General features: G+C 72.0%; 3 protein-coding genes across 4 annotated transcripts; all 3 read right to left on the minus strand.

The window, feature by feature from the left end:
• Positions 1–628: 628 nt before the first annotated feature.
• Positions 629–1458, minus strand: LOC134151412 (pancreatic polypeptide-like). Its single transcript, XM_062595912.1, has 2 exons — positions 1274–1458; positions 629–692 (listed from the first exon to the last, which is right to left on the minus strand). Exons 1-2 carry the CDS (start codon positions 1456–1458, stop codon positions 629–631), a joined length of 249 nt encoding a protein of 82 aa, XP_062451896.1.
• Positions 1459–4245: 2787 nt separating this feature from the next.
• On the minus strand, positions 4246–5514 carry LOC134151344 (peptide YY-like). The gene is made up of 3 exons (XM_062595811.1): positions 5327–5514; positions 4454–4519; positions 4246–4319 (listed from the first exon to the last, which is right to left on the minus strand). Exons 1-3 carry the CDS (start codon positions 5512–5514, stop codon positions 4295–4297), a joined length of 279 nt encoding a protein of 92 aa, XP_062451795.1. The 3' UTR covers positions 4246–4294.
• A 3459-nt stretch (positions 5515–8973) lies between these two features.
• On the minus strand, positions 8974–10641 carry TMEM101 (transmembrane protein 101). 2 transcript variants are annotated; one of them, XM_062595789.1, is made up of 4 exons: positions 10505–10641; positions 9725–9905; positions 9480–9626; positions 8974–9287 (listed from the first exon to the last, which is right to left on the minus strand). In XM_062595789.1, the coding sequence occupies exons 1-4, from the start codon at positions 10639–10641 to the stop codon at positions 8979–8981; spliced, it is 774 nt and encodes a 257-aa protein (XP_062451773.1). In that variant the 3' UTR covers positions 8974–8978. The 2 variants fall into 2 exon arrangements, with proteins under 2 accessions (XP_062451773.1, XP_062451774.1); XM_062595790.1 differs by having other exon boundaries at positions 9725–9842; positions 10505–10580.
• Positions 10642–10722: the final 81 nt, after the last annotated feature.

Genomic DNA, 10722 nt, shown 5'->3' on the forward strand with positions numbered 1-10722 from the left:
CACCGTCGTGTGCATGTGCGCAAACACAAGCCCCCTGTCACCATCCTGCAGCCCACGCAGGAGCTGGAGGGGTGCTGTGACCCTTCCCGGGACAGCCCTTACACAACTACACACACGCACACACACACACCCCACCCTGCATGCACACGCATGTCCCATCAGCACCCCCCCCATGCCCCATGCATGAACACGCGTGCAAACCCATACCTGCCCCACGCAGAGCCCTGCTGCACCAAGCAACAGCAGGGACCTGCCCTGGGGCCCCAGTGTCCCCAGCACACCCAGTCCCAGTGTCCCCAGAATCTCCAGCACACTCCATCCCCGTCCCCCCCCACTGTCCTCGCTCCCCTCCCCCCCAGCAGGCAGAGGCACAAGGTGGCTGCTATAGGGGTTTATTGCACCTGGGGCCTGGCATGGCCCCTGGGGACGGGGACGGGGTGACAGTGACGGGGTGACGGGCACAGGGCCGTGGCCTCCGGGCTCCTATTCGCCTGCCGGGCCCCAGAGCCGCCCTGCGACAGGATGGGGGTGAGGGTGCTGCAGGGCCACAGCAGCGGGGAAACCGAGGCGCCCCAGGGCAGGCGGCCCCATGGGGCACGTCCCCCGCACCCCCCCCCACCTGGGGGGCTCAGCACCCGGCTGCTCCGTAGGGCTCCTCGCACAGCGCCCGGCCGCCAGACCGCTTGCCGTACCTGCAACAGGGGAAAAGGGTGCAACAGGGAGCATATTGCAACGGGGAACGCGATGCAACACGGAACGCGATGCAATGGGAAGCGCAGTGCAACAAGAGCAAAATGCAACAGGGGAGCAAAATGCAACGGGGCGCATGATCTTTGCAACAGGAGAGCGTGGTGCAACCAGGATGCGTTGCAATGGGAGAGAACGCTGAAACGGGAGAGCATGGTGCAACAGCGAGTGCATTGCAGCGGGTCAGCACGGCGTAACGGGGAGCAAGTTGCAATCGGGGAGCACGTTGCAATAGGCGAGCGCGTTGAAATGGGGGAGCAAACTGCAAGAGCGAGCACGGTGCAATAGGCGAGCGTGTTGAAATGGGGGAGCAAACTGCAAGAGCGAGCACGGTGCAATAGGCGAGCGTGTTGAACCGGGGGAGCAAACTGCGAGAGCGAGCACGGTGCAATAGGCGAGCGTGTTGAACCGGGGGAGCAAACTGCGAGAGCGAGCACGGTGCAATGGTGTCATGTTGCAACAGGAGAGCGCGTCGGACCAGGGAAGACTTTGCAGTGGGGAGCGCTTTTGCCGCCCGCGCCCTCACCTGTGCCGCGTGACCACGTTGAGGTACTGCTGCAGGTCGTTGTAGAAGCGCACGAGCTCCTCCACGGGCGCGTCGTCGCCGGGGTAGGTGGGCTGCACCGGCCCCGCGGCGCCCGGGCGCCCGGCCAGCAGCGCCAGGCAGCAGGCGAGGAGCAGCAGGGAGGCCCAGCGGCCGCGGGGAGCCATGGCCTGCGCCGGGCAGCGCCGCTGCGCTGAGGCCGGGCACGGGCGCGGGCACACGCACGGAGGCGTGCAAGCACACACGCACGCACACACACATGCACGCACGCACAGAGCTGCCGCTCCCAGAGCGCGCACAGCTCCGCTCCTGGAGCATGTGCACATGCTTGTGCACACACACACACTCACATGCAAAACCACTGCTCCCGGAGCACACACACGTCTGCCCTGCGCACCCCGGCTCCCCTCTGCCTCACCGCGCACAACCGTTGCACCCGCCTGTGGGCCGACACTCACGCTCACACCAGCACCTGTGCGCAGCCTTGCACGCTCGTGACACGCTGCCTTGGTCACAGGGGAAGTGCACAGCCCCGTGCACACACACACACACATCTGCATGCACACGGCTGCCCGTGTGCACCCCCATTTCGCACGCTCACCCTCCAGGCACACGCTCCCAAATCGGCCCCTTTTCTCCCCAGCGCGTCCCCCACGGACGAGGTCCCACCCCGGCACCGCTCACCTGCTCGTGCGAGACGCGGCACGGGGACACGGCGGGACGCGGGACCCCTGGCGCCGGCTGCCCCGCTGCCACCGGGCCTTATATTCCCCCCGCGGCTGCCCCCCCCCCCGTGGCTCCGCCGATGTCACCCGGCCACACGGCCCCCGCCCCCCCCCCCGGCCCTGGTTAATGTTTGAGCCCTGCCGGACCCCCAGGCTGGGCCCCGCGGAGGGGGGGGGCTGTGGGGACGAGGATGCTGCCACGGGGGGGGGGGGGGGGAGCATCCGGCTGCTCTTCACGGAGCGTCTCAGCCCTGCGGGGCCCCAGCGCGTGCTGGGCTGGGGACGGACAGAGGGATGGTGGGACCGCTGGAGGGAGGGATGGAGAGGAGGATGGAGGGAGGGATGGAGAGGAAGATGGAGAGGAGGATGGAGGGATGGAGGGAGAGGAGGATGGAGGGAGAGGAGGATGGAGAGGAGGATGGAGGGAGGGATGGGTGGAGAGGAGGATGGAGGGATGGAGGGAGAGATGGATGGACAGGAGGATGGAGGGAGAGGGGGATGGAGAGGAGGATGGAGGGAGGGATGGTGGAGAGAAGGATGGAGGGATGGGTGGCAGGATGGATGGAGAGGAGGATGGAAGGAGGGAGGGATGGATGGAGAGGAGGATGGAGGGAGGGATGGCAGGATGGATAGAGAGGAGGATGGAAGAAGGGAGGGAGAGGAGGATGGGGAGGAGGATGGAGGGAGGGATGGGTGGAGAGGAGGATGAAGGGAGGCAGGGATGGATGGAGAAGAGGATAGAGGGATGGATGGAGAGGAGGATGGAGGGATGGATGGGTGGATTGACGGAGCGAGGGAGAGAGGGAGGGAGGGATGGTGGGAGCAGCAGGCAGGTGGAGGGATGGATGGAGGAATGGGTGGGCAGACGGGTAGAGGAGGGGGTGGATGGTGAGACGGCTGCCGGGATGGACGGGGGGTGGAAGGGAAGAGGGGAGGGTGGAGGATGGGTGGACGGAAGGGTGCCGGGGAGGGTGCTGGGGAGGGTGCTGGGGAGGGTGCCGGGGAGGGTGGCCGGGTGGATGGAGGGAGGATGAGGAGGCCGGGTGGACGGAGGGGTGGCTGGAAAGGTGGATGGAGGGAGGGCTGGAGGGACGGACAGAAGGGTGGAAGGGAGGGTGGAGGGACAGCGGGTGGCTGGAGGGATGGAGAAAGCGATGGAGGCACGGGGGGGGGCACTGGGGGAGAGGTGGAGGGCGAGAAAGAGGTGCCCGCGGCGGGGGGGCGCCCGGGGCCGCGGAGGGGCAGAGGGGAGGGCGGAGGGAGCGGCGGCCGGGCAGACGGCCGGGCGCACGGGGGGGACGAGGACGGGCTGGGGGCTGGGGGGCGCCGGGGGCCACCCGGGCTCGGCGCAGCAGCCGCCCCCATCCTGCTCCGGGGCCCCGTGATGCTGGGGCATTGCCCGCTGCCCCCCTCGGCCGGGCACAGCCGCTCACGGGGCCCACAGCACCCGCCGGCACCCAGCGCCGGTGCACCCCGCACCCACTGCTTCCCCCCAAATGCACCCAGCACCCAGTGCACCCTGAACCAGTGCACCCTCTAACCCCCACCAGCGCACCCTGCACCCCGCATCCCCCCACCAAATGCTGCCAGCACCCACTGCCAGTGCACCCCAGCACCAAATGCACCCAGCACCCAATGCAAGCCCTACCCACCGCCAGTGCACCCCACACGCAGTGCACCCAGGACCCACTGCCTGTGCAGCCCGTAACTACAGCACCTAGCACCCTCTGCCAGTGCACCCCAGCACCCCATGCACCCCACAACCGCTGCAGCCCAGCACCCAGAGCACGCCAGCACCCACCACCTGTACACTCACATACCAGGGCACCCCCCACACCCAGTTCATCCCCGTATCCCCCACCCGCGCACCCCCGTACCAAGGCACCCCACACCCAGTGCACCCCAGCACCAAATGCACCCAGCACACGGTGAACCCCAGCACCCGCTGCCAGTGCAAACCGGCACCCAGAGCCCCCAGCACCCAGTGCCCCCCCATCGCACGCAGAGCCCAGGCGGGTGCCCACGATCTTGCTCTTTATTGCCGCGAGCGGCGGCGCGCAGCGGCCGCGCGGGGTCCCGCCGGGGAGGGGACAGCAGACGGGGGTCCCCGTGGCGGGACCCCCCCCCGGGCCGGGCGCTCAGGGTGCCCCGGCCGCCCCCCCCAGCGCACCCCAGGGCCCGTGCCGGGGCGCTGGGGTTCCTGGTGGCGGGACCCCAGCGCTTGGGAGACGCCGGGCAGGATTTGGGGACGGGGCGGGGGGGGGGACGGGAGAGGCGGTCACCACGCGGCGTCGTCGTCGTACCTGCGGGGAAGCGGCGGGGTGAGAAGAGAGGGGACGAGACCCCCCCCCCCAGCCCCCTCACCCGCCACCCCCCGGCTCCCCACCACGGGGTGCCGGGTGCCCCACCGCGGGGCGGGGGGGACGGCGACGCTCACCACGGCCTGCCGGCCCCCAGGGGCAGCTCCGGCGCCGGGGCCTCGGCGCTGGCACGTTTGCCGTACCTGCGGGACACGGAGCCCTTCGGCGCGCGTGCAAAGGGGCACGCACGGGTGTGCACACGGCGACACGCAGGGGCATGCGGAGAGGCGTGCACGGGTGTGCAAATGAGAGCTTGTGGGTGCACGCAAAGGCAACGTACAGGCGTGCAAAGCTGAACGCGCAGCCGTGCGAATGGCGCCTCGCGGCGTGCAAAGGGGCCCGTGCAGGCGTGCAAAGCCGAACACAGCCACGCGGACGGCACCGCGCGGCGTGCAAAGGGGCCGGCGCAGGCGTGCAAAGCCGAACACAGCCGCGCGAACGGCGCCGCGCGGCGTGCAAAGGGGCCCGCGGCCGGCGTGCAAAGCTGAATACGCAGCCGTGCAAAAGGCACCGCGCGGCGTGCAAAGGGGCCCCGCGGCCGGCGTGCAAAGCTGAACACGCAGCCGTGCAAAAGGCACCGCGCGGCGTGCAAAGGGGCCCCGCGGCCGGCGTGCAAAGCTGAACACGCAGCCGTGCAAAAGGCACCGCGCGGCGTGCAAAGGGGCCCCGCGGCCGGCGTGCAAAGCTGAACACGCAGCCGTGCAAAAGGCACCGCGCGGCGTGCAAAGGGGCCCGCGGCCGGCGTGCAAAGCTGAATACGCAGCCGTGCAAAAGGCACCGCGCAGCGTGCAAAGGGGCCCCGCGGCCGGCGTGCAAAGCTGAATACGCAGCCGTGCAAAAGGCACCGCGCGGCGTGCAAAGGGGCCCCGCGGCCGGCGTGCAAAGCTGAACACGCAGCCGTGCAAAAGGCACCGCGCGGCGTGCAAAGGGGCGCGCGCGCCGGCGCCCACCTCTGCCGCGTCACCAGGTTGATGTAGTGGCGCAGCGCCGAGAAGTAGCGGGCCACCTCCTCGGGCGAGGCGTCCTCGGCGGGGCTCGCCGGCTTCGGCGGGTGCGCGCCCGCCCCGCAGCCCAGGCACAGCAGGGCGCAGAGGGCCACCGCCGCCAGCGCCCGCCAGCGCTCCCGCGAGGCCACCATCTGCGGGGGGGGGGGGGGGGACACACGGGGACACGGCATCGGGGCACCCGCCACCCCCCCCCACGCAGCGTCCCGAACGGCCCCGGCTGGTTGTGTGTGTGTCCCCCCCCCCGCCACCCCGGTCTGCCCTCCGGGACACCTTCCCTCTTGGGACCCCCCACCTCCCCAAGGGGACACGGCCCCTCCAAGGGACCCCGGGTGTCCCCTTCTTCCTAGGGACCCCCGGGGAGCCCTGGCCTCCCCCTCCCAGGGACGCCCCCGCTCCCGAGGGGACACCTCCTCCCCCGAGGATCCCCCCCCCCGGCCTGGCCCCAAGGGGACGTTGCCTCCCAGGGACCCCCCAAGTCCCCAAATGGGACATCGCCCCCAGCAAGGGACCCGGGTTCTCCCCAGTGGCACCCCAGGGACCCCCCCCCCCACCGCCACCTTCCCGACGGAACATCATCTCCCAGGGACCCAAAGGGGACATCTCCCCCCCAGGGATCCCAGGTCACCCCAAGGTGACGCCTCGCCCTCAAGGACCCTCCTCACCTCCCCAGGGGGACAAGGCATCCCAGGGACCCCCAAGTCCCCAGGGGACATCCCCCCCCCCAAGGAATCCAGTTCTCCCCATTGGGACCCCAGGGACCCCCCCAAAGTCCCCAAGGGGACAAGTCATCCCAGGGACCCCCAAGTCCCCAAGGGGACATCTGCCCCCCAAGGGACCCCAGCTGTCTCCAAGGGATGTCACCTCCCCACAGGGCTCCCCCTGCTCCCAAGGGCCCCCCGGCCCCCCCGGTGCCCGTCCCGGCACTCACGGTGGAGCCGGGAGGTGCCACGGCAGGGCCTGGCGCTGCGGGGTGACGCCGGGCACGATGCCGGGGACACCGGTGGCTCCGCCACCCGCCTGGGCTCTTATAGCCTCCCGCGGGGTGGCCACTGGCTCCTCCCTCGCCCCCACCGTCCCCGAGGCCCCGCGTCACGGCGCGGCACGCCGGCAGCCCCCCGGCGCCTGGCACGGGGGCGAGGAAGAGGAGGGCGACGGGAGGAAGGAGGGAGCCGGCGCTTTGCAGAGCCCCCGGTGCTGCCCTGCGCCGAGGGGACGGGGTGACACGGCGGGGGGGGGACATGGCCACAACACCCGCCCGCGGCGGCGGGGACGCGGCTGCCTCGGTTTCCCCGGCCGCCTCCATCCATCGATCGCCGGCGCAGCCCGCCAGGACGGATGAGCTGCCCCTTCCGCCTGCCCTGCGGCAGCCCCCCGCGCCGGGGGGGGGCCCCTCGCTCCTTATGCATTTGGCATTAGGGAGCAATCGCCCCGGGGAAACCGCGCCGCGAGCCGGAGCCCCCCGCCGCGCAACCGGGGCCGCTCGGCCCGGGGCGGCCGCCGGCCCCGGCCGTCACCCCGCCTCGGGGCGGCCGCGGCGGCGGGGGGCGGCCCGGCGGGGCTCCGGGGCCTGCGAGCGTGCGAGCAGGCGGTCGAGCGCACGCGCAGCTGCGGGCGGCTTGCGGCGGCCCGCCGGGCTGGACGCCGCTTGCACGCTCACGCCCTGACGTGCACACGCGCTCGGCTGCGGGGCCGCTTGTGTGCACGCTCACGAGTGCACGCTCACACGCGGCTGCGAGGACGCGCACGCGTGCGCTCACGCATGCACGCTCATGCACGGCTGCAAGGACACGTGCAGGCTTGTGCACAGGCATGCACAGCTGCGGGCAGACATGCGTGTGCACACTCACACGCTTGCATGGGCACGGACACACGCGCGCGTGCACACCCAGCCGCAGGGACGCGCACGCGGCCCCGGCCCGGCCCCCCCTTGCCATTCTCATCGCATCGATTGCAGCGCGCCAGCACCTTTCACGTCCTCGGACACGAAGCCGCCAGGGAACAGGGCAAGGGGAGGCGCAAAGCAATTACAGCGTTTCCTTCGTTAAGGACTAATTGGATCAATGGGGGCAACAAATGCCGCCTTGCCCCGCGCCCGGCTCCGGCTCCGGCTGGGGACACACCGCGACACGCCGCCCGCACCCGGCACAGCCCCGCACGGCTCCGTGCAGGGCCACGGGACACCAGCACCGCAGTCCCCAGCGCCGCTGCGGAGGGCAGCGGGCCTGGCCCCCCCCCCCCCGAAAAAAAAACACAGCAGCAACATCAGCCCTGGCCGGGGGGGGGGGAGGAGCAGGGGCCAGCGCGGCCCCCTGGGACCCCCCCGGCGAGGGGAGAAAGGAGGCGACGGCTTTCTGCACCATTTCCCCGCGAGACAGCAAACAGCAATTTTCCAAAGGTCGCGGGATGGCTCTGCCGGCGGCTGGCGCTAACGCCCGGCGGGGGCGGCGCGGGGGGACCGGCCCCAGCGGCCGCCCATGTGGGGCCAGGGGGCCGCCGGGGCCCCCCCCGTCTCCCGGCCCCCGTCTCCACGCTCCGGCCACGGCTGCCTCGGTTTCCCCAGCCGGGCGGGCGGGAGGCCCAGGGTCCCGGCCGGCCGGACACCCCGCGCGCCGCCACGTCCCCAGCCGGGGCAGGGGGGTGGGGGGAAGCGAGGAGGCCCCGCGGCCCCCGCGCCGGGGAGGGGGGCGACGGCAGCGCGGCCCCGTGAGCAAACAGGGCCCCTGCCGCTTCCCTGCGCTTTATGGCCTGGCCGCTTCCGACGGAGGCGCATTAAGGGCCGTTTTCTGCTCCCGCGCACCCGCCGCGCCGGAGGAAGCCCCTTATCAGCGCGCCCGGGTGTCATCGCCGTGTTTGCTCTGCGCCCGGCTCTAATGGGCTTCCGATGCACCCGGCGGGCGGGCGGGGAGGGGGGGACGGGGGGGCAGCAGCCCCCGTCACCGGAGCGGGGGCCCCGAGCGGGACGGAGGCCGCAGCCGCCCCCGCAGCGCCTCGGTTTTCCCCGCGGCCCGGCCGGGGGCAGGTGCTCGGGGGTGTCGCGGAGCCGCTCTCCCCGCCGAGGAGAGCCGGGGGCGAAAGCGCGGCGGCGCCTCGGCCCCGCAGAGGCAGCCGGCGTCAGCACCCAGCTCCGGGCCCCGCAGCGCAGAACCGGAGCCGCGGGCAGGGCGGCGCTCGGCCTTCCCGCGCCCCCAACGCCGCGCGCCGGCGCGCCAGAGCCGACAAAGCCCACGGGCAGAGTTAAAAGACTTCTCGTTTCATCGGTAAAAACGCCCCGGCGCGGGGTGGAAGCTCGGCAGGGAGCGAGCGGGCGCTCGGGGCCCGGCAGGATACCTGACCACATGGTGGCCAGACCCCGGCAAGCAGGAGCCCCTCGGGCTGCCCCTTCCCCGCAGGCAGAGAAGCCGGCTCGAGGCAAAAGCCATCCCATCCTTCGGCCCTCAACAGAAATACCAAATCAGAGTATTTACAAATTGAAAAAAAAAAAAAGAATAAATAGCAGTGATTCTTAAAACAAAAAAAAAAAACAAAAAAAGCCACTCCCGCCGCCCGCCCCGAGCCCAGCCCTTCGCGGCAGTCCAGTCCCGCCCGCCCGCCCCGCTCAGCCGTCCGTGGCCAGGATGACGACGGCCCCGAAAATGCCCACGTTCTGCCCGATGAGCTTCATCTGGTTCCAGAACTCGACGCGGCGCGAGTCGTGCCAGTAGCCGATGTTGCCGTCGATGAGCAGGATGGCGAGGGGCAGCAGCACGGCGAGGACCTGCGCCGCCGCGCGGACGTAGTAGCCCGAGAGGAAGGCCAAGGCGAGCAGCCCGTAGAGGACGAAGAGCAGCTGGAGGGTGAGCTCGCCGCCCAGGATGTGGTTCAGGTAGGCCAGGCGGTCCTCCTTGCTGTGCTGCAGCGAGTAGGCCTGGCGGGCAGAGCCGCAGCGCTGGAGACGCCGCGCCCAACCGCGCCGCGTTCGCCCGGGGCGGCCGAGGCCTCGCTTTCGCCGCGCCCCGACGGCGCTGCGGCACCACGGAGCCCCTCGCCGCGCACAGCCCGGCTGGAAAACCCCAAGGATCCGGCCCGTTCCCAGCCCCCCCTCCCCGCGCCCCCGTACCTGGCAGATGAGGTAGATGCCCAGGAAGACTTGGCCCGTGGACTGCAGGGAGCGGCTCCGCGGCTTCTGCCGATAGAGCTCGCCCGCGCCGCTGGCCAGGATGAGGAAGCCGCCGATGATGGCGACGGTCCGGGAGTACATCCGCACCTGGGCGAGGGCGCCGTGAGCGCCCCGGGGGGCCGGCGGCGGGGCGCGGGGCGCGGGGTGCGGGGCGCGTGCCAGGGCGGGGGGGGGGGGGGCCTCACCTTCAGCCAGTCGCCGTAGTGCACGTGGCCGCCGACGTGGGCCGCGTAGGTGGCCACGGCGAGCTGCAGGGCGGCGCCCAGGGCGAACCAGCGGCGCTTGACGCCGAAGGACATGAAGCTGGCGCAGAGCACGGCCACCCCCATGTCCACGTACAGGTAGGGGATGGGGATGTCGGGCTTCCTGGGGGGGGAGGGGGGGCGGAACCGCTCGGACCCCCACCCCCCGCCCCTCGACTGCCGGCCCCCTTCCCCCTTGCTGCCACAGCACCCCTGCCCCCCCCCCACCGCAACCCATAGCCCAGCCCCTGCCTCGGCTCCCTCTCCTGCACCGTGACCCCCACCCCCAGATCCTGTCCCCCCCCCACCTCCAGCCATCGCTGGGCCCATTTGCCCTCACCCCCTCCCCACTGCCTCCAGCCCCCAGCACCACCCCCCTCGCAAGCCCACCTGCTCCCCCGGCCCCCAATGCCCGCCCCCAAGCCCCCCCTTGCTCACCTAGCCCCCAATGGCTCCCCCAGCCCCCAACTCACCGCCCCCTGCCCCCAACTCCCCCCCAGCCCCCAATTCACCCCTCCACCCCCAACTCACCGCCCTCAGCCCCCAATACCTCCCAGCCCCCAACTCACACCCCCCAGCCCCCAACACCCCCCAGCCCCCAACTCACCCTGGAAGCCCCAATGGCTCCCCCAGGCCTCCAGCCGCCCCCAATCCCCCCACCTCCCCCCCGGGCCAGGCCCCAACGGCTCCGCCAGGCGCCCCGCGGCCCCCCCCGGCCCGCACCGGCGGCCGTCGGCGCGCTCGGCGCACAGCAGCAGCCCGCTGAAGCAGTGCCAGAACGGGAACCGCGTCAGCAGGACGCCGCCGCCCGCCGTCAGCAGCCGCAGCGCCCGCCGCCGCCACCCGCGCGCCGCCGCCATCTCGGCGCGCCCGCCCCGCCGGAAGCGCCGCCCCCCTCCCGGCCGGAAGCGCCGCCCCCCTCCGCGCGCCCCGCCGGCAAC

The sequence above is a fragment of the Rhea pennata genome, chromosome 26 (assembly GCF_028389875.1).
Source record: "Rhea pennata isolate bPtePen1 chromosome 26, bPtePen1.pri, whole genome shotgun sequence".
NCBI classification, from domain to species: Eukaryota; Metazoa; Chordata; class Aves; order Rheiformes; family Rheidae; genus Rhea; species Rhea pennata.